The 24,645-nt window shown below is 34.4% G+C and overlaps 1 protein-coding gene and 1 long non-coding RNA gene across 2 annotated transcripts; both read right to left on the bottom strand.

The window, feature by feature from the left end:
* On the bottom strand, window positions 1–24,645 carry LOC146719566 (uncharacterized). Its single transcript, XM_085490026.1, has 6 exons — window positions 24,545–24,645; window positions 17,615–17,783; window positions 8,783–8,975; window positions 8,382–8,579; window positions 6,468–7,298; window positions 1–8 (listed from the first exon to the last, which is right to left on the bottom strand). Exons 1-6 carry the CDS (start codon window positions 24,643–24,645, stop codon window positions 1–3), a joined length of 1,500 nt encoding a protein of 499 aa, XP_085346152.1.
* On the bottom strand, window positions 19,314–20,669 carry LOC146719567 (uncharacterized). The gene is made up of 5 exons (XR_014926477.1): window positions 20,612–20,669; window positions 20,371–20,534; window positions 20,032–20,244; window positions 19,597–19,830; window positions 19,314–19,474 (listed from the first exon to the last, which is right to left on the bottom strand). It is a non-coding gene; the product is annotated as an uncharacterized LOC146719567 (long non-coding RNA).

The following is a 24,645-nucleotide window of genomic DNA, read 5'->3' as shown; positions in this document are numbered from 1 at the left end:
TCATTTTGCTAAAAGAGCAAAATGGATTAAAAAAAAAAAAACATTAGAACAAGGTAAAGAATGCATAAAGATTATGAAAAGTCTTATTAATTTAGAAGCACACAAGAAATCTAAAAAAAGGAAATATTCCTCTGATTCTGACTCTGCTTAATGTTTAAAACTTAATGCAATACAATTTTTTGATTACATTGATTATTTTGGTTAAGAAAAATATTGGATTTTATTTTTATTTCATTTTATTTTGCCTTGTTCAATATATCAATTTTTTGTTACTTAAACTTCGCAACACACACTTGAAATTTCGAGAAGAACTTGTTAAAACGATAATCAAGATTAAATGTCGCAAAACTTGGAATCTCAGACCAATCGTCTTACTCATTCATTGTTCATCAGCGAAAAATCGTTAACTTTGTATTTTAATATTTGAGTTTTATGTATTGAAGAAGACTGTAGTACAGTCAAAACGTTTACGTTGCATATTGTTTCTCTAATGGAATGAGAATTTAATTATTAATAAATCTTTAGATCTTATGTAATTTTGCTCGTTTAGTTGGCCTACAATATTTATTTCTTTTAATTTCGTCAATTTTATTAAGTTTAAGACTAAATTAGTTTTTAAGAAAAGAGAATTTTAAGTTCAAATAACTAAGCTATACACTATAAAAATATAATAATATAAGACAATAATATTAAGTAAACGAGAATAATATATTTAAAAACGCATTTTCTTTTACAATGTTTAATGCAATAATGTAATATTACATAGTTACTTTAGGCATAACAAAGATATAATAAAAAAATAATTATACAGTTGAATGTAAAAATAAATTTATTTTTTTTTTATTATTGCATTTTCTTTCTTTCTATTTTTACCTTTCTGACAATTGCATCATTATAGTATTTCTTTTATCAATTGCAATTTTTCTTCCATTATCTCTTCTATTATTTCTATGTATATTAAAAACTTGTGTTTTATCAATTCTTTCAATATCAATATCTACTAATGATTTAGCAAAATCATCATTTATGAAACAAAAATTATGTAAAGCACAATATGACATCACAATGTTTGAAGTTTTTCCTATTTTATACACTATTATATATTTGAGCCTTCGCCATCGTCCTTTCAATAAACCAAAAATATTTTCAATTTTTACTCTAATCTTGCTTTAAATTAGGATACGCGGTAGTGTCTCCGGCCATGTTCAAACCCTAAAAGACCTTAAAAGACACTACAAGTCTCCTTATTCTGCACCATCAAAGTCCATTTTTTGGGGGTGTAGAACTACTAAAATATAAAAAATTTTGAATTGCACGTAATATAACCTGAAAGGCGGCATCGCCACGAGTAATTTGAGCCAAGAAAAAATAAAATCGGTCAAACCGTTCTGGAGATACAAGCGGTCAAAAAGTGACGTTTTTCATGAAAAATGAAGTAACGTCGTCTTCTTCTTCTTCTCTGTCCGCGTCAGCTGACGTCATCAGGATTATATATATATATAAATCTCTTCTCACCTTTCACTCACACCTCCCTCAACTTCCACCCACCCCGTTCCCTCTCACATCGCCCCCACCACCACCCCACCCCCACCCCCCACCCCCACCCCACCCCCACTCCCGCCCCTACTTCCACCCCTTTTTCGCCTCTTTCACCCTCTTTCGTCCTCTCTCACCCTCTTTCACTCTCTTTCGTCCTCTTTCACCCCTCTTTCACCCTCTTTCGTCCTCTTTTCACCCTCTTTCGCCCTCTTTCATCTTCTTTCGTCCTCTTTCACCCTCTTTCGTCCTCTTTCACCCTCTTTCGTCCTCTTTCACCATTTTTCGCCTCTTTCACCCTCTTTCGTCCTCTCTCACTCTCTTTCATTCCCTCTCACCCTCTTTCATTCCCTCTTACCCCCTTTCGTCCTCTTTCACTCTCTTTCGTCCTCTTTCACCCTCTTTCGTCCTCTTTCACCCTCTTTCGTCCTCTCACCCTCTTTCGTCCTCTTTCACCCTCTTTCGTCCTACCTCACCCTCTTTCGTCCTCTCTCACCTTCTTTCACCCTCTTTCACCCTCTTTCGTCCTCTTTCACCCTCTTTCGTCCTCTTTCACCCTCTTTCGTCCTCTTTCACCCTCTTTCATTCTCTCTCACCCTCTTTCATTCCCTCTCACCCTCTTTCACCCTGTTTCGTCTTCTTTCACTCTCTTTCATTCCCTCTCACCCTCTTTCGTCCTCTTTCACTCTCTTTCGTCCTCTCTAACCCTCTTTTATTCTTCTCACCCTCTTTCGCCCTCTCTCACCCTCTTTCGTCCTCTTTCACTCTCTTTCATTCTCTCTCACCCTCTTTCACCCTCTTTCGTCCTCTTTCACCCTCTTTCGTCCTCTTTCGTCCTCTTTCGCCCTCTTTCACCCAATTTCGTCCTCTTTCACCCTCTTTCGCCTATCTCGTCTTCTCTTACCCTCATTCGTCCTCTCTCACCCTATCTCCAAAAAATCATAAAAATGAAAAGGTCAAGCCATGTTCAAAAGAAGGTATTCAAAAATTTAAACCTAGTCTGTACAATGAAAAATAATTACTCGTAATTCCAGAGTTCCAATTTGTTAATATCGAATAATGTATTTGTTTCAAGTACTGGCAGTAGAGTTAAATACATACCTACGTATATGCAGTTTTTGCTGTTAAATGTACTTGAACGAAAAAAATAATTAAATGATTTTCGCGTTAGGTTAATCGCTCTGCTGACGGCAATCGTATTGATTCCATCAAAATAGTTATTTCGGATAACAAATAAATCGCAATAACGAAAGTAGATATTAAATTTGAATTATTCCACAAATTAGTGGTACATCGGAAACAATTTCCATTGTCTCTCAGTTATGGAATAACTATACACAAAAGTCAAGGAATTACATGTAACAATGCAATGATGGATTTAGGAATGACTGTATTCAGTGATGGTCAAGCCTATGTAGGTTTGTCACGAGTAAGTAAATTGGTAGGCCTACATTTGATAAATTTCAATCCAGCATCAGTTAAAGCAAACTCGAGAGCCATTGTAGAATATAATCGACTGAGATCTATATTCAAATCTGAACTGCCACAAATCAATCCGTCCGAGAAAAAGGTTGTGAAAATGTACGATCGTCGATGGGATATCCCTAATATCATTAATGATATGCAGAATTATGATTGTGAGGAACCAGAAAGTATAGTTACGTGGAAAATATATGGCCTTTGCAATAACGATGCTGTTTCGTGTTACGCTAATGTAATATTACAATGTGCGTTTCATTGCGTACGTATTAAGCAACAAATACTGAAAAATAAAGCATCGAATGCATTGATTGATGCTATCTGCGTGTATGGTGAACGTAAATATTGCAACATTCAAGCGGTTAGAAGATCTGTCGGAAAAAGCTTCGAAGAACGAACACAACAAGATGTTTCGGAATTTTTTACGGCTCTAATGTCGACGTATTCCGACATCAATGATGTATTAAAACTCGAATTAAAGCACGTAACATGTTGCTCGAATGTCAAATGTAATTACAATGTAACTAAGCTGGAAAGCAGTAGTTTGTTAATATTACCTATACGCTATATTTCACGCGCTATATTTCACGAAGGTGAAGAAATGAATCGTGGTCACTACACGTGTATGTTGATAGCTGACACAAAATCGGAATGGTATTACTCTAATGATATGGAAGTGTTCAAGAAAAAATGGCCCAAAGGAGCACAAGGGGCATACATATTGTTCTTAGAACAGATTAAATAATGGCGCTGTATAAAGGCTGCCGTAAACGCTACATTAAAACATCAACTGTTCTAGCGCTGTATAAAAGTTGCCGTAAGCGCCAAAATAAAATATCGGCTGCTCTGGCGCTTTATAAAAGCTGCTGTAAGCGCTGCATTAAAACAAGTGCAATAAGTTTCTAATTTGACCTAGGCCTCATGACATTTCAAAAAGTATCATCAAGAAAAAAATTATTAGACAGAAATATGTATGTCGTGTTAAAATCGGAGAGACGAAAAAAAATATATGGTTGCGTTCTCACGAGAATGGGCGATGGAGGGGCCCATTCTTTATTTTCAATATTCATACAAGAATATAAATTCATTCTGTTGCAATTGAAATAAATGTGCAATGTATCGTTAAAAGTTATTACAATTATACAAACATTTACATATATGATTAAATAAAATATATATGTATACTATAATATAATTATATATTTTATATATGTACATTTATACCATATATTTCAATTATTTTGAACTATATTGCATAAATTGTTACTTATACAAAGTTATGTGATAAGAATCGAAAATACATATATTTGTGATACTTGAATTACTAAAAAGCTGTTCTATATATCTGTACTTTAAAAAGTAACTGATATCCTAAAAAAATCATAAAAATGAAAAGGTCAGGCCATGTTCAAAAGAAGGTACTCAAAAATTTAAACGATCTAATAATAAATTATCACGAAAAGTAACTGATATGTTATTCAAGGTGCCAGTTCAAAGTGAACATACGTAAAGTGTATATTATCTAAATTTAGTAATAATATATTACCATGAAAAGTAACTGTGATATTTTATTCAAGGTGCAAGTTTACATTGAATATACATACATATAAGTAAAACTGATTACAATTTGATTCCAGAAAATAAGTGCGATATGTTATTCTTAGTGCACAAAATATAATAGTCGTTTATAGAGATTTGATTTGAAATTCATACTAGCCCGTACAATGAAAAATAATTGCTTGTAATTCCAGAGTACCAATTTGTTAATGACTCAGAAAAATAACATGGCGGCCTGCTCTCAAAAAACTTTCGATGAGTAGAATAAATAATTGAAATAAGAGTTGTGAAAATTGTATAAATTAAAAACCTCCAATCTTTCTTTAGTAAAATTTCGAATTTTCGTATCAACTTCCGATTTGTGTTATACCGTATTTTCAAGGAGTAAGTTATTGATCAGAAAACTTTGCCTTGTTGCTCGAAACGGGTGTATATTAAGTAAAATTTATAAATGTACAGTTCTCAGGTCAACTACAATAAAGCTATACGCTTAAAAAGTTTACTGATTATTTGTCGTAATATACAATAAAAAATTACATATTAATTATTCAAGATACAAGTGAGAAATAAATATCATTAAAATATACAAAAAAAATTTATCAATTTGACTCTGAAAAGTAAGTGACATGATTCTCAAAGTGCAAGGTTTCATTTGACTTACAATTTTCTTCAGAAACACAGAAGAAAAGGGTATTTGTATATAGTTTTGTATATTCACTTTGTTGTGTGTAGAGCTTTTAAAAATACGTTGAATCCTTATTCTAATCTAATCTTCTTCTAATGTAATACTTTTCGTACTTCAAATGTTGTAGTAATTATTCTGTAAGAGCTTCGACATTATTTCTAAATGGACATCGAGAAACATCATAGTTTTTTGAGAGCAGGCCGCCATGTTATTTTTCTGAGTCATTAACAAATTGGTACTCTGGAATTACAAGCAATTATTTTTCATTGTACGGGCTAGTATAAATTTCAAATCAAATCTCTATAAACGACTATTATATTTTGTGCACTAAGAATAACATATCGCACTTATTTTCTGGAATCAAATTGTAATCAGTTTTACTTATATGTATGTATATTCAATGTGAACTTGCACCTTGAATAAAATATCACAGTTACTTTTCATGGTAATATATTATTACTAAATTTAGATAATATACACTTTACGTATGTTCACTTTGAACTGGCACCTTGAATAACATATCAGTTACTTTTCGTGATAATTTATTATTAGATCGTTTAAATTTTTGAGTACCTTCTTTTGAACATGGCCTGACCTTTTCATTTTTATGATTTTTTTAGGATATATATATATATATATATTCAATTCAATTTAATTCTTTATTCGTCCCCTAAGGGATTGAAGGCGCTTTTGAAGGAGCGTTCCCCAACCTTACAAAAACTCTTACAATCATACTTATATCTACTCTTATCTCTACTCTTACATCTAATTTACAAATAACTTAATTCTACCTTAACCTATTTATCTACTACTTTAGAGAGAGAAAGAGCCGTCCCTACCTATCGCTTCGCTTCGGCTTCCGATTCCCCATATATTCTCCACCACCTCATTCATACCTCACTCATTCTTCTCCTCATACTTCCTTCCTCCTTTTCCCCTCCCTCCCCCTTTTCTTCCGTTCTCCCCTCTTCCCTCTTTTTCTCTATTTCTCTCATCCATCCTTCCCCTTCTCCTCCTTTCTGCAATATTCCCTTCATTCTTTCCCACCAGTTTCCCTTCTCCCCTTCTCCCTCACATTCTCCTATCACATGCTCCCATGTTTCATCTTCTATCCCGCATAACCTACATCTCTTTTTCCCCTTTTCTTCCCAGTATCTCGCCCCTCTCATTTCATTGTTCATTCTGAACCTAACTATCCTTCTCCATCTACTTTCCCCCCATCCCTTTCTCAGGTATTCCGGTAAACCTTCCTCCTTCCATTCCCCATACCATCTATTATATCTCGACTCTCTTATCCTCTCCCATCTTTCCTCCTTTTGCCTTTCCCTGTCTTTCTGTTCCCACCCCTCATATACTTCCTCTCCCCTTCCCCTTTTTTCCTCCATCTCTTTCCCTTCTATTCCTCTTTCTTCCCAGAATTTCTCCCTCTCTTCCTCCCACATCGTTCTTTCCTTTCCTCCTCTTATCCTCTCTTTCATATCCTCAAAACATTTCCTCGCTAAACTTCCTCCCCTTCCTTCCTCCAACTTCCTCTCATACCCTACCGCCCTCCTTCCTGCCCTTATCCTAAATTTGTCTTTTCCTATCTCCTCTCTTACCATATACCCCGGCGTGCACCAGTCTACTCCTAACGTCCACCTAATCCATCGCTCCTGCATTGCCTCCACCTCTCTCCTCTCCTTCCATCCCCATATTTCCGCCCCATATTCCAACACCGTCCCCACCAACCTTTCCATTAGCCATACTCTTTTCATCCAGTCTCCTGCAAACCTTCTCTTTCCCATTCCCCACACCTGTCTTATCACCGCTCCTGCTTTCCTAACTCTGTTCTTTACCTGCGCCTCCTGCCCCCCGTTCCTCTGTAGCTTATACCCTAAATATGTGAATTCTTTCACTTCCTCTAACCTTTTTCCTTTCCATCTCCACTCCACTCTCTTCATTCTTTCTCCTCCCTTTTTAAACCTCATTACCTTTGTCTTATCCACATTCATCTCTAACCTTTTCTTGTCCATATAACTTTCATGCTGAGAACAAAGAATCCCTGGAAAATGTAGAAAATAATAAGTTATACAGAAAAGTATTTTGGATAAAAGTTGCAGAGTTTATGAAGATCTAATTACAAATCTTATTATTTTGACATTGGATGACGTTGGCATAGTCAGGACAAGATCATCTTGACTTTTTTGAACATTTACTATAATGTATATGTTTATTTATATAATATATAATTATTGTATATTTTTTTATACATATTGGATACTTGAATCCATCAAACTATTACTGCCTTTTTTGCAAAATGTTATTTCTTCCCTCGCCACACTTACTTCGATTGTTATTTCAATTTTGACAGCTGTATCAAGAAGTTAATTATGTTCATAAAGTAAGTATATATGTCATTAAAAATATATAATTAATAGAATAAATGGCGCGCGCGAAGCGCGCGCTTTGTTTTGTTCTAGTCTCCTCCTATCTGAAAAAGTGCATGACATCGATTCTCGCATATCTCGAAAGTATTGTTGTCGCTTTTCCACGATGCTGATTGGTTCTTTCGTTGGGCTTACTTCGTGAGCAACTGTCGTCGCAGCGAAGATCGCGCGTTTTGACAGTTATGTAAATCGAAGGTTAGGTTATTAGTAACAGCCGGGTTAAGTGAAAGATTATGTTAAAAATCAAGGTAAAGGTTTCTCTTTTCTCCTTGGACGTGTTCAAGATTACTTTATCAGATAAGTTCAGATAACGTTTCTAATAGAACTTGTGTTTTTGATATTTAATTAATACTTTATATATTATAAAAAATTGATACTTTGTGTTATATATTTTATTTTTAGTTAATGTTTTAAAGAAAGGAGGAAATAAAGAAGACAAAGAGTTTAAAATAAAGTGAAAGAAGGAAGAAAGGATGTTACAAAAGATAATTGTGCGGTAATTATTATTATTATTATTATTATTATTATTTTATAAAACATGAAGATGCGGATGTACGTACATGCGTGTGTGTGAAATGATGGGCATATGGGCAGGTGTATGGTTTTGTGAGAGAGAAAATTTTATTTCTTAATTTGTATTGGTTTATATATATAATTAAAAAAAATTAATATATTTTGATTTATGTAATATTGTATACCTGTATTGCTCATCATTCCAATAATTTCTATTTTGTCACCCTTTCGGATATCCATTTCGTAATAATCATCTTCTACAAAATTAACAATGTGTACTTCTAATTTATAAACACCGTCCGTTAATGATCCGCATCCAATGATTTTATTCAATTTGTTATTATGTATACTGCTTAAATTAGTTTTGATATATCCTTCTAATACTGTAAAATATATATATATATATATAATACACACACACACACATACATATACCAATGAAAAACAGGTATATAAGAATATATAATAATGAAATATAATAATTTTATATATATTATACAAAGAGATGTTTTTTTATATTTAATATTTCTATTTGTATATGTAACTATTAGAAATATTCTCTTTGTGTATAATATATGAAACCTACAGATGCGATTTGAGGTATTGAATACATCATAAAGTTTAATTTTTTCTGGCTCTGAATTTGATGAATTTTCATTGTATTTGCCTAATGTCGAGATTATTGTGTTATTTAAAATTTGTAACTCAAATGGTATATTGCCATTGTTGTATAATGCCACCTTTGGCGGTTTAGCTTGTACACCATCCAAGTATATAATCTATATTGATATATATTTTATTATAATATAATTATAATTTTGTTTTTTCTTACATATTATATGTGTATATATGTAAATATACATATACATACATACATACATATATATATAATATATATATATATATATATATATATATACATACATATATATACAAAGTGTGCACAACTATCTTCTAATATTTTTTTTAAATATATTTTTGAAATAAAATAGAATAAAAATCTTAATACGAAAATATCGAAGATGCAATAGTTTTCGAGTTATAAGTAATCAAAGATTGCCAATAATATCGTTTACACTGTAAAAAATTTTTGTGTAAAATTACACCTATTCCCAGCAAACACAAAGTAACAGTAACATAACATTAATGTTTTAATACTCAACAATATAACTGTAATATAATATGCTTTGTACATAACACTTATATTGTTGAATAGGAAATTGTTGGAAATATTAATGTTATACTACTGTTACTTTGTGTTTGCTGGTTATAGTGGGTAATTCTAAGACCAACTATAATAGTTGTAAATTTTAACACGTTTGTAAATTTATAATATGTAATTAATTTTTTAATTTGTAATTAAGCAGATTGCGGTAATAAATTTACAATAAGTATATAATATTCACTATCATCACTATATACCATCTATGATATTACAAAAATTGGATAATTATATAAAATATTTAAAATATTCTATCAATTACGTAATTTTTCATATAAGATTAGATATATTTACACAATAAGAGAATTTTATTTATTTTTTGTGGAATTACATAATTTCTGTAAAATTATATAATTTTTAAAATTTACAGAACTAATCATATAATTTTTTAATTTATTATTTGTGTAAATTTACTTAATTTCTTTACAGTGTAGAAGAGCGTGGTGCGCTCAGGTCTGTAACATGTACTACACGTACACGCGTACCAATCTCAATTGATACTTGTCAATTGATGTCTATTGATTTTTACGAATCAGCTGATATATATATATATTGTTACGTCCCTGGTTTACATCCCCTGAGCACCTTCATCCCTTTTCATCTCCTAGGAGGGTTGTTTATAGACAACCGGCGTTCAAATGTTTTGGGGCGCCATGATTAGATTTGGTCTAGCTATCGCACCGTGCGAACGCTTACGAGACCGATGGGCATTCTGGCCTATTACATATTGTATTTCTTCACTTTATTATATTGGGTTGTTTCATTAAACTCCTTTTCATATTACGAGAGTTTATTCATTCCGGGCGCGAGTGAGAGTGTGTGTGATACCTTTTTGTGAGACAGCGCAAGAGACGTCGCGAGGACGTAACATTTTGGGGGCTCGTCCGGGATCGAACGAACAACGAGCTACGAAAAATAATTAGGAAAATGACCACCCAACATTCGCCCAGACTAACTCGTTCACAAGCTCCGCTGCGAACACCATCGAATACGGAGACTCTTTCGGAGGAAAATGTGCTGCAAACTGCGCTCCGGGAAATCAGAGAGCTGCGAGAACAACGAGAGCAGGAGCGCACGCAATTCGAAGCTTTACTGCGACAACGCGACGAGGAGCTGCGCCGGCTAGAGCAGAGAATCGCCTCGCGGAATGAAAACGAGCTAAGTCCTCCCAATAATATCGCTTGTAACTCCGATAATAGAGCTTGCGGAGATATTAGTAGTGATCTTCGCGCGAGAATCGGTTTTAAAGTAAAACCCGATACATTTGACGGGAAAGTTCCGCTGCGGGAGTTCCTCTCCCAATTTCTTTTGGTCGCGCGCGCGAATAATTGGGACGAATCCGCGAAGACCGTTGCTTTAGCCGCGAATTTAAGGGGAAAAGCGCGAACTGTGTTAGAAAATATAGAAAATTTAGATAACCTCAGTTTTACTGAATTAAAATCAAAATTAGAATTACTTTTTGGGGAGGGAAATCTTACTCAAAACTATTATTCTTTATTCACGAATCGGAAACAAAAATTCGGGGAGGATCTCGCTTCTTTTGGTGCCGAATTAGAAAGATTGTCGCGACTCGCATATCCCGAATGTCCTTACGCGGTGAGGGATAAAATCGCGTGTGCGCAATTTATCTCTGCTCTCTATGACGGTTTCTTGAGGAGGACCCTTCAATTAGAAGGGATAACCTCTTTAAATTTGGCCGTTAAAAGGGCAAAGATTATAAAAACTATTCAAGGGAAAAATTTTGAAAGAAAGAAGGAAAATTTCGGAAAATTTAACAGCGCGAATTTCCATAAGGTGGAGAGAAACGACGCGCGAAAGGATTTTGATAAAAAATACGGGAACGATAATAAGAACCATGAAAACAGCGCGCGAAAATCTGATCATGAAAATAGAAATTCTTCGAGAGGGGGATGGCGAAGAAACAGTTTTTCCTCAAAGGGCAAAGAATGTTGGACGTGTGGTAAAACGGGACATTTTCGATTTGAGTGTCCTGAGGGGAAGGGAAACGCGGTTTAGTTGAGCTGTGCGGGGTGAGCTCGACTTTTTCCGAAAAAGCCCGATATCGAATCGATTTGTAGATTTTAGTGTTGGTAGAATTAGAGAAAATGATTTTTGTTATCTCGGAAAGATTAACGGTAAAAAATGTTCTTTGAAAATAGACACGGGCTCTGATGTTTCACTTGTAAATAAAAAAATGTTCAACAAGGATGTGGAGAAGATTCGAATTAAAGATTGTAATTTGAAATATCCTACAGGAGAAAAAGTTTTAATTAATTTTCTAGTAGAAGTTATAGTAGAGATTGGAAGATATTGTGTTTCTATTCCTATGTTTGTCGCCGCCATAAATGATAATTGTATTTTGGGAACAGACTTTCTTAAAAAAATTAATTTACAAAATATTTTTGATGGTGAATTTAATGAATTAGAGTCAAAAGAAAATAAAACTTTTAATTGTTCTAGAATTGAAAACTCTTGTAAAGTTCCTACTATTTTAAAAAATCTTTTTGAAAATAATTCTTTGAATTTGAAAGAAACAGAGAAAGAAATTTTTGCAAACTTTTTAAATGATTTCTCTGATGTATTTTCTGAAAACATTGTGGCTGGCAACTGTAGTGTTGTAGAACATGTTATTAACATAAAAGACTCTCTCCCCATTAAGCAGGCACCTCGTCGAATTCCCATTCATTTAAGGAAGGAAGTAGATAAAATTATTGAGGACATGAAAGAACAAGGAGTTATAGAGGAATCGCGAAGTCCATGGATCTCTCCGGCCGTTATGGTGAAAAAGAAAGACGGCAGTATAAGATTTTGCATCGATTATCGAAAATTGAATAATGTGACGGTAAAAGATTCATACCCTCTTCCCAGGATTGACGATATTTTAGATCAACTCTCAGGTAACTTTTGGTTTTCCACATTAGATTTAAAGAGCGGTTATTGGCAACTAAAAGTCCGTTCCGAGGACAAAGAAAAGACGGCTTTCTCAATCGGCAGGGGTCTGTGGCAATTTATAGTAATGCCGTTTGGTTTATGTAATGCTCCCGCGACTTTCGAACGATTGATGGAAAAAGTCTTACATGGCCTTTTATCCAAAAAATGTTTAGTATATTTAGATGATATAATAATTTTCGGTAAAACTTTTGATGAAATGTTAGAGAATTTGAATTTAGTATTTTCGCGATTGAGAGAAGCTAATTTAAAAATAAATCCAAAAAAATGTATTTTCTTTCAAAAAAATACGAAATATTTGGGACATATTATTTCAGAAGAAGGCATTACTACGGATCCCGAAAAGATTATAGCCGTGAGAGATTGGCCGGTTCTCCATACTAGAAAACAGTTACGAAGCTTTCTCGGTTTTTGTTCGTATTACCGTAAATTTGTGAAAGGATTTTCTTCTTTGGCAAAACCCCTTTATGTATTAACAGAAAATCAAGTTAAATTTGTTTGGAGAAAAGAATGCCAAGATGCTTTTGAAAAATTAAAATCAATGTTATCGTCTTCCCCGATACTATCTTTTCCTAAGGGAGAAGATAAATTTATTTTAGATACTGACGCGTCTAATATCGGTATTGGTGCAGTGTTATCCCAGAGACAGATGGGAAAAGAGAAAGTGATCGCTTATTTTAGTAAAACGCTTAGCAAGACTGAGCGGAATTATTGTGTGACTAGGAGAGAATTGTTAGCAATAATAGATTCCTTGAGATTTTTCCGTCACTATCTTTTAGGTAGAAAATTTGTAATTCGTACAGATCATGTATCGTTAAAATGGTTGATGTCTTTTAAAGATCTGGAAGGACAATTAGCTCGATGGCTCGAAAGACTTCAAGAATTTGAGTTCAAAATTATTCATCGAAAAGGACAATCTCACGGGAATGCCGATGGATTATCCAGGCGATCATGTGAAGCTTTCGGATGCGAATACTGCGCTAAAGTCAAGACGAAAAACGCAGAAGAAAGAGAGAAAATGGTCGCTCGCATTATGCTTGTGGGAGAAAATCTGGAAGAGTGGCGTCGTGCTCAGCAAAGAGATCTAAACATTTCATTTATTATACGAGGGAAAGAAACAGGAAAAAGACCATTGCATTCGGAAGTTCCTACCAAGAATGTTTCGGCTCAGATTTATTGGTCTTATTGGGATTCTCTCGTTTTAAAAAATGGAGTTCTCTATAAGAAATGGGAAGCCCCAAATCTTCAAACTAGTTTCCTTCAATTGATAGTTCCTCAAGATCGGATCAAAGAGATTTTACAGGAAACTCATGATTCTCCGTTCGGAGGACATTTCGGAGTTAACAAGACTCTTGAGAAGATTCGAAAAAGATTCTTTTGGGCAAATTGTAAACAAGACGTAGAGAAGTGGTGCAGAACCTGCAAGATATGTATAGCAAAGGAAGGTCCTTCTGGAAAAGGAAAATCCCCTTTGCAAATTTATAACGTCGAAGCTCCATTAGAAAGGGTGCAAATGGATATCCTTGGTCCTCTTCCATTGACTAAGTCAGGGAATAAATATCTTCTTGTAATGGTGGATTGTTTCACAAAATGGATAGAAGCTTTTCCTATCAAGAATGTTAGAGCCAAAACTGTGGCTGAAATATTTGTGAGTCAGTTTGTTTCAAGGCATGAAGTGCCGATTGAGATTCACACAGATCAGGGAAAGAATTTCGAGTCTCAGTTATTTGGAGAATTAATGCGACTTCTTGGGATCAAAACGACAAGGACTACTGCTCTTCATCCTCAATCAGATGGTCAGGTAGAACGTCAACATCAGACAATCATCAATTACTTGGCGAAATACATTTCTGAAAATCAGAAAGATTGGGATGAATGGATTCCTATGTTTCTTTTGGCATACAGATCGTCGAAACATGAGACTACAGGAGTGACTCCTGCCGAGTTGTACTTTGCTCGAGAACTTAGACTGCCAGTAGACTTGTTACAAGAAAGTCCTAAGATTGATGAAGAGAAATTGCCTCCAGAAAATTTTGTGGATAATTTAAAAGAAAGATTAGAGGAAATTCGTTCTTGTGTTAGGGAACGTATGGCTTTAAAGTCTTCGCAAATGAAAGCCAGATATGATAGGAAAGTTAGAACAATTCTTTTCGAGGAGGGAGAGAGAGTCTGGCTATATAATCCCAAGAGAAGTAAAGGGAAAGCCCAGAAATTGCAGAATAATTGGGAGGGTCCTTATTCGGTTATTAAAAGATTTAACGACGTGGTATATTGTATCCAAAAGACTCCTAGGCATAGGAAAGAGGTTGTGCATGCGGATAGGATAGCTCCTTTTCTGGAAAGGGATAAGGATTGTTAGAATAGATTAGAGCCCGAAAAATGTCTATTCTATGGAAGATTCAGAGGAAAATTTGAACAGATAAAAGTAGGGTGAATTAATTATTGCGTAATCTTCTTTTTCTTTTACAGAATCTCCGAAGAAGAGAAATTTCACTCGAGGGAGAGGTTTCGATTAAAGGAGTGTTTGCGATTCTGCTTTGGGGAGAAACGGAGTTTTCTGGATATGGCAGAGCAGCCGATTTTCGAACTGAGCTTTCCAGGAAGAAGGGTTTTCGTCTTCAGTTCATTCTACGAAGACTGCCTCTCTCGCGGTTTTTGAGCCGTGGTTTTCCCGCGGGGCTTCGGGCAAATGCCGAGGCAGGGACTTGGGGAGTCCATAAGGGACGATGGGTCCACGGAAGTTACCCCCCCCCCTTGTCTGAAATTCTTCACGAGGTCGCAGGAAAATCAGGACGTGGAAAACAAAACATCGAAGGTCGATTGGGTTTGAGTTGGCGAATCACCCGGTAACCTGTGGCAACAGCCCGGGGTAGGGCAGGATGATTCGTTAGAGCCCTGGAGTCGACGTTGGACTGTCAGTCGATTGGGACCAGAATGACGAAGTCGCTTGGTAACCTGTGGCAGCAGCCCAGGGTAGAGCAGGAAGGCTCGTCGGTGCCCTGGAGTCGACGATAACTTGTGTGGATGTGCGACGGGATCCAGAATGGCGGATTGTTCGGTAACCTGTGGCAGGAGCCCAGGGTAGAACAGGAAAATTCGTCGGAGTCCTGAGGTCGGCATCGGAATGCAGAGTTATTGGACAGCGTTGGATAGCCCCCTGTTCCTGATTGTCGGGACGACAATCTTGAAGAAGGGGGGCAGTGTTACGTCCCTGGTTTACATCCCCTGAGCACCTTCATCCCTTTTCATCTCCTAGGAGGGTTGTTTATAGACAACCGGCGTTCAAATGTTTTGGGGCGCCATGATTAGATTTGGTCTAGCTATCGCACCGTGCGAACGCTTACAAGACCGATGGGCATTCTGGCCTATTACATATTGTATTTCTTCACTTTATTGTATTGGGTTGTTTCATTAAACTCCTTTTCATATTACGAGAGTTTATTCATTCCGGGCGCGAGTGAGAGTGTGTGTGATACCTTTTTGTGAGACAGCGCAAGAGACGTCGCGAAGACGTAACATTTTAATTCAGTAAAACTGAGGTTATCTAAATTTTCTATATTTTCTAACACAGTTCGCGCTTTTCCCCTTAAATTCGCGGCTAAAGCAACGGTCTTCGCGGATTCGTCCCAATTATTCGCGCGCGCGACCAAAAGAAATTGGGAGAGGAACTCCCGCAGCGGAACTTTTCCGTCAAATGTATCGGGTTTTACTTTAAAACCGATTCTCGCGCGAAGATCACTACTAATATCTCCGCAAGCTCTATTATCGGAGTTACAAGCGATATTATTGGGAGGACTTAGCTCGTTTTCATTCCGCGAGGCGATTCTCTGCTCTAGCCGGCGCAGCTCCTCGTCGCGTTGTCGCAGTAAAGCTTCGAATTGCGTGCGCTCCTGCTCTCGTTGTTCTCGCAGCTCTCTGATTTCCCGGAGCGCAGTTTGCAGCACATTTTCCTCCGAAAGAGTCTCCGTATTCGATGGTGTTCGCAGCGGAGCTTGTGAACGAGTTAGTCTGGGCGAATGTTGGGTGGTCATTTTCCTAATTATTTTTCGTACCTCGTTGTTCGTTCGATCCCGGACGAGCCCCCAAAATGTTACGTCCTCGCGACGTCTCTTGCGCTGTCTCACAAAAAGGTATCACACACACTCTCACTCGCGCCCGGAATGAATAAACTCTCGTAATATGAAAAGGAGTTTAATGAAACAACCCAATATAATAAAGTGAAGAAATACAATATGTAATAGGCCAGAATGCCCATCGGTCTCGTAAGCGTTCGCACGGTGCGATAGCTAGACCAAATCTAATCATGGCGCCCCAAAACATTTGAACGCCGGTTGTCTATAAACAACCCTCCTAGGAGATGAAAAGGGATGAAGGTGCTCAGGGGATGTAAACCAGGGACGTAACAATATATATATATATATATATTGAGTTTTTCTACACAATTGAATTTATCATTTCTTAAATACAAGAGTACTACATATTCTATTGAGATCAATTAATATTAAAATATTAATTGTTATAATAGTAAATTATAATTCTTATAATAATAATAATAATAATTTAAAATAATAAATAATTAAATATTTCATTAAAAAAATTATAATTTCTTGTAATAATAATTAATATTTATAATAATAATAATAATAATAATAATAATTTAAAATAATAAAGAGTTAAATATTTCAATAAAGAATTATAATTTCCTTTTACAATAATTAATATTTTAATATTAATTGATCTTGATAGTATACATAATATTCATGCATTTAAGAAATAATAAACTCAGCTATGTAAAAAACTCAATATCAGCTGACTCGTAAAAATCAATAAGAATAACAATTGACAGATCGATACGCGCGTACATACGTGTAGTATAATATATGTTTCGGGCAAAAGCGCGTTGATTCTAGACGATGTATTTTAAACTATTATATATATACTTAAACCATTACAACCTCGATATTTTCATATTAAAATTTTGTACTCTATTTTATCTCAAGAATATATTATTAAAATATTGAATGGTGGACATCCTTATATAAATATATATTTAAACGCACATATAAATAATATTTATTTTAATAACATATCTTTTTTACAGAATTTTAAGATGTTTATATAGTATTAAATTTATATTATTTTTTATATTAATCGCTAAAGATTATAGACTTATTATAAACATTATAAATAAAATGAAAGATAAAGATTTGTATTAATATAAAATAGTAAAATAAATATGTAACTTACACGATTAGTTTGAATATAGTTTTCAACCAAATCTATGTTATCATTCCATGCTACAATTTGTATTCTTTTACCATTTCCGTTATTAAGGTAAAATTTAAAAAATTTATATTGTTTGTTGTTACCAACAGATCGTGAAGCTTCAATTCCGTCCACATATCCAATAATTTCTCTATACAGTGAATATATTAGAAAATTTGAAATATATATAAATTTATTATATATATATATATATATATATATATATCTATTTATATTAATATAGTATATTTTAAATTAATTATATTAATTAATATAATTAATATAATTAATGGTTTTGGACAGGGAGTATAATCACAATTCATTTAATTACAATTAAAATTTTTAAAAAAATCCGATAAATAGAATAAAATTAATATAATCGATTTCTGAAATAAATCAAACATCTTTGATTAAAGAAGATAATAATCAATAATTAATCATAAATATTAAATTACACATTTCAAGAATATTTTAAACTTTTACAATTACAAATTTAAAGAATGTGATTGTTATAATGAAAATATATTTAAATGGATTTTAGTCGATAAATTATTTTAAAGTGACCAAAAATTTTACTAAAAATTTAAAATATATAAATAGACATAAAATAGAAATTATATTGTAATTATATTGTAATTATATTGTAATTATATTGTAAGTATGTGGACATATGTATGTGTGTGTGTGTATCTGAATTATATCATGAAGGAAGAAACAAAGATGAGGGAATTAAGGATGGAAGCTATGATGAGAGCCATTAAATATGAAGAAACAGCGAGGAATACAGAAAAGAAGCTTGTAGTAGAATGCATAAAAGAACTAGAAAAAGAGATAAGAAGTAGGGAGGAAAGCAAATGGGAAAAAAGGAGAAAAGAAGTGTTGGAGGAGACTGAAATATGCAAGGAGGAATTGAAGGAAAAGAGAAAAAAGGAAGAAACAAAAAAGATAGTACAGGAAATGATGGAAGGAATAGCAAGAAAAGAAGAGAAAATAAGAAGAAAGAGGATAGATAAATCTAAGTATAATGAAATATATAAAAATATAATGACAGAGAAAAAACACCAACATATTTGAGAGGAAAAAGAAACAAGAAAGAAAGGAATATGATAGCGAGGTACAGATGCGGGAACGAAACAAAAGGGAGCCAGCACTGGTTGGAGGAGGCAGAAAGGAGATGCAAAATATGCGGAGAAGGAATAGAAAATATGTTACATATTTTGAAAGAATGCGAAGAGACAAAGGACAAAATGACATTAGAAGAATTTTTGAAAAAGGATGGAAAAGAAAGGGATGTTGTAGCATTCATCATCCACACCTTTCATTTACACTCTACACTTTTATTACACCTTACACTTTTCACTGCACTTTTACACTTTTTACATCTTTATACATTTGTAATAACTTCAATTCATTAATATACATAATGTTTTTAAAAAAAATCAATATTTCCATAACAACACATTCATTCATTTATTTGTTACATATTAATTCTTTTTGTTCTTTCGCTTTATACTTTCAATGAATAAACATTACTTTTTCAAAGATCTGGTGAATTTATTTATAAGTCGCTACATTTTTGGTGACCCCGACGTGATATTAAAGCCGACGTGATATTAAAGCCGACGTGATATTAAAGCCGACGTGATATTAAAACCGACGCATTTTAAAGGCTGATGCGGAATAAGTGCCAAGTGATCGTCGTATTTGAAGTCTGCGAAATATTATTATCGCTTGGAAGAATTGCTGGATATTCTGATTTTAAGAGATTCATTCTCCGGATCTTTGAAACATCAGAGGCGGATTAGTCCTTCACGGAAATTCTCAAATCATTTTATCGGATTTCTGGAACAAGAGGAAAATGCCAATCGATAGATCACCAGTTAGACCCTGTTCGGATACACAGATTGATATGGATTTGGCGAGCGGATCAAATCAGGTTGGATCAGAAAATATTAATATTTGACCTTCTCAAACTGGACATCAGGTGAGTGATCCTATGTTACAAATTCACTCAAATGAGTTTCGTTTATTAAAACTACCGACTTTCTGGCATAAACAACCTAAACTCTGGTTTGCTTCTATTGAAAGTGAGTTTACGGTTTATCGAATTCGATCAGATGATATTAAATATAGTTCTGTCATTCGTCATCTTGATGAACAAGCCTTAGTAAACATATCTGAAGTCATTGAAAATCCACCTAAAACAGATAAATATAATTATTTAAAGAAAATATTAATAAATCGCTTTACGGATTCAGAGGAAAAACGTTTGAGACAAATATTAGCTGGAATTGAACTTAATGATAAAAAGCCTTCGGAATTACTTCGAGAAATTCGTCATTTATTTGGAGGATCTTTAGCGGATAGTGTTTTGCAAATGATTTGGCTTCAACGCTTACCACATAGAATTCAAACGACTTTAGCCGTAGTAGAGGATGTTCCTCTTGTTAAACTTGCGGAATTAGCCGATAAAATTGCTGATCGGGACGGCGGTTTGCAAGTCGCGGAAGTTTCCAATAATACAAGTAATAAATCTTCGGATTTCGCGGATTTGCTACGAAGAATCGAAGCTCTTGAAGTTTCTCGTCGTCGAGATCGTTCCAAAAGCCGGTCTAGAGAGAATAGAAGATTTAGATCGTTATCGCGTAAGAAAGACAAATCAAATAAAGATATTAAAGATACATCAATTTGTTTTTACCATAAGAAGTTTCGTGATAAGGCTAAACGATGTACTTTACCTTGTTCTATGTCCAAAACATTCTTGGCTTCACAGGAAAACTAAAAACGCCGCTTAAGACTGAGGCTGCTTACGACGGTGTTTCTAACAATCGCCTCATTATTTTCGACAGACATTCAAATTTGAATTTTCTTGTCGATACGGGCGCTGATATATCGTTGTTACCTAAAAAGGTTTTATTGAAGCCGTGGCATACTAATTTAAAACTTTTTGCCGCAAATGGTTCTCAAATTAATACTTACGGTTCTAAAACTTTAATTTTGAACCTCGGTTTAAGGAGAGAATTCAAATGGAAATTTTGTGTCGCGGATATTCAACGTCCTATTTTAGGCGCCGATTTTCTTTGTCATTTTAATTTCCTAATTGACATTAAAAACAAGAAATTGATTGATAATGTTACCGGTCTTACGAATACTGGAAAAATTCAAGAAGTTGCACATTTGTCAATTTTTACCACATCTCCTGATTCTGTGTACCACAAATTTTTAACCGAATTTCCAGGACTCACCCGTTTTTCTCCAATTTCCTCGGTAAAAACACATGGTGTTGAACATCATATCGTTACGGAAGGTTCTCCTAAATTTTCGACTCCCAGAAGACTTACTCCTGAGAAACTTAAATGTGCCAAGGAAGAATTCAAGTCTATGATGGAGCAAGGAATTTGCAGGCCTTCAAGCAGCTCCTGGGCAGCCCCTCTACATATGGTACCTAAAAAGGAACAAAATTCTTGGAGACTGTGTGGTGATTATCGTGCACTCAATTCAGTGACTATCCCGGATCGTTATCCCTTATCTCATATTCAAGATTTTTCTTCTTCACTTTTTGGTAAGAATATCTTTTCTAAAATCGACTTAGTTAAAGCGTACTATCAAGTACCCGTCGCTAAAGAAGATATTCACAAAACAGCTGTCACTACTCCATTTGGGCTTTTTGAATTTGTCGTAATGCCTTTCGGTTTACGAAACGCAGCCCAAACTTTTCAACGGCTCATGAACTCTTTACTTAATGATTTGAGTTTTGCCTTTTGTTATCTTGATGACATTCTTATTGCTTCTAAAGATGAGAAAGAACATATTGCTCACTTACGCATTATTTTTGATCGTCTTCAACAAGCTGGAATGACAATCAATGTCGCTAAATGTCTTTTCGGTCAAAGCGAGATTTCTTTTCTTGGTTACTTAGTTTCTAACCAAGGAGTTAAACCTACATCCGAAAAAGTGAAATCAATTATTGATTATCCTAAACCTAAGACACTTCATGAATTACGCAGATTCTTAGGAATTATCAATTATTATCGTCGCTGTCTCAAGGATGCTACAAATCATCAAGCTCTGTTAACAGAATATTTAAAGGACAGTCGCAAGAGGGATAGAAGAATTATTTCTTGGACTAAAGAAGCGGAATTAGCTTTCGAGTCATGTAAAGAAGAACTTTTACAAGTTACTACCCTTTCTCATCCTGCTCCTCATGCTCCTCTTATTTTAACTTGTGATGCTTCTGACTTTGCTGTTGGTGCATCACTTGAACAGTCTATTAACGACGATATCAAACCAATAGCATTTTTCTCAAAGAAACTAGACAAAGCTCAAAGAAATTATAGCACTTATGATAGAGAACTTCTTAGCATTTATTTGGCTATTAAACATTTCAGGCATTTTGTTGAAGGAAGACAATTGATTATCAGAACTGATCATAAACCTTTGATTTTTGCTTTCCGTCAGAAATTGGATAAAGCGTCACCAAGACAGATCAGACAATTGGACTTTATTGCTCAATTCTCTACAAATATTACTTATATTTCTGGAAAAATGAATTCAGTTGCTGATGCTCTGTCAAGAATTGAATCTATTTCAATGCCTATTATAGTTTCTTTAGAAGAACTTGCTAATTATCAGAAAGAAGATGAAGAACTTCAAGTTTTACTTTCTTCAAATTCTTCACTTCTGTTGAAGAAACTTATTCTTTCAGGATCAACCATACCTATTTATTGTGATTGCTCTTCGGAATTAATTCGTCCATATGTTCCTAAACTCTTACGCAAGAAAATTTTTGATGTTGTTCATGGACTCGCTCACCCCAGCGGCAGATTGACATCTAAACAATTACTACTGAAATTCATTTGGCCTTCTTTGAAGAAAGATGTGAAGGAATGGACTCGAACTTGTCTTCCATGTCAACGTGCGAAGATTTCAAGACACACCAAGAATTCTCCAATTAAGATTGCAATTCCTGATCAACGCTTTCAGCATGTGCATTTAGACATTGTTGGACCACTTCCTATTTGTCAAAATTACCGTTATTGTCTTACTATGATTGATCGTTTTTCCAGATGGCCTGAAGCTGTTCCTATTTCTGAGATTTCTGCTGAAACTATTTCTACAACATTTTATTCACATTGGGTAGCACGTTTTGGTTCTCCTATCAGCATTACAACAGATCAAGGTCCTCAGTTTGAAGCAGCTTTATTCAAAGCTTTAACAAATCTAATTGGATGCCAAAGGATTAGAACTTCTGCTTATCATCCTGCTTCAAATGGAATTCTGGAAAGATGGCATAGGACTTTGAAAGCAGCGATTATGTGCCACGAAACAACCAACTGGGTAGAATCTTTACCTTCAGTTCTTTTGGGATTACGTTCGTGTTTCAAAGAAGATTTAAAAGCTTCACCTGCAGAACTTCTTTATGGATCCACTCTTCGTATTCCTGGAGAATTTTTCATTGAAGAAGATTTTCCTGCAGATCCTGAAATCTTTCTTGAAAAACACAGGATTCATATGAGGAATATCAGATCATCTCCTACAAGTCATCATTGCAAAAGATCACCTTTTGTTCACAAGAATCTTTTTGATTGTACTCATGTTTGGATTCGAGAAGATACTGTTAGGAAGTCACTACAACCTCCTTATTCTGGCCCTTTTCCTATTGAGAAACGTATCTCTGATCATTTATTTGCAGTTAATGTTTCAGGAAGAGTTGTCAATATTTCGACAGAACGTCTCAAGCCAGCCTTCATTCCTAGAACTTCAGATTCTACTAAACTTTCTACCAGATCTTCAGCTCCTGTTCCTGCTATTTCAACTCCTGTTCCTGCTATTTCAACTCCTGTTCCTGCTACTTCAGCTCCTGTTCCTACTACTTCAGCTCCTGTTTCTGCTACTTCAAATCCTTCTTCTTCTTCTACTGTTGGAAAAGCTTTACGCACCTACCCACCAAAGAAGAAGAAAGTCCATTTCGCAACGAATATCGTCACTTGGGTGGGAGTACTGTAGCATTCATCATCCACACCTTTCATTTACACTCTACACTTTTATTACACCTTACACTTTTCACTGCACTTTTACATTTTTTACATCTTTATACATTTGTAATAACTTCAATTCATTAATATACATAATGTTTTTAAGAAAAATCAATATTTCCATAACAACACATTCATTCATTTATTTGTTACATATTAATTCTTTTTGTTCTTTCGCTTTATACTTTCAATGAATAAACATTACTTTTTCAAAGATCTGGTGAATTTATTTATAAGTCGCTACAATGTAATGAAGAGGATAGACAGAATAAGAGAAGAACAGAGACTGGAGGAGAAGGGAAAGGAAACGGAAGGAAGCTAAAGCCAAAGAATAAGAAGTTTATAGTTAATTCCAGAGGTTAGTTAACTTAAGAGTTTTAGAGATTATTCCAGAGTTTATTCCAGATTTGATTTGATTTGATTTGATGGAATATAATATTATATTACATTAGTAGAGATTAGATTTTGAAATGTAAAGAATTTCTCAAAGTTGTCGCGCACGAATTCGCGATTTATTGGATATTAATTTCGCGATATTAATTTATTGTTGTTGTAAAATCGCGCGCGAATCAAAATCGCATTAACGTGAATTGAAAATCATGCAGATATATATGTATATGTACGAAGGAGGATGTACTTGGGATTCTAACTCGAAAGTTTAAAAATAAAATGTTAAATACGGAGATTGATCCTGTAGTTTGTGCAATTTTAACAAGAGAGGAGAAAAAGACGCTGCTAAATGTCCAATATTTAAAATCAATTTTCTATAATATATAAATTTATTTATTTATTTATTTATTTATTTATTTATTTATTTATTTATTTATAATATATAAATAATGTGTGTGTGTGTGTATGTGTATGGACTATTACTTACATGGTGGAATCGTACAATTGTATTGCCTCAATATCTTCATTTTTTGTTAATAAGGTAATTGGATCGATATCTTTCAATTCATTGATTTGTTTTTCGGTCAT

The sequence above is a fragment of the Nylanderia fulva genome, unplaced genomic scaffold (assembly GCF_048542155.1).
Source record: "Nylanderia fulva isolate GAGA-0341 unplaced genomic scaffold, ASM4854215v1 Scaffold941, whole genome shotgun sequence".
NCBI lineage: Eukaryota > Metazoa > Arthropoda > Insecta > Hymenoptera > Formicidae > Nylanderia > Nylanderia fulva.
This window is presented reverse-complemented; position numbering and strand designations above follow the sequence as displayed.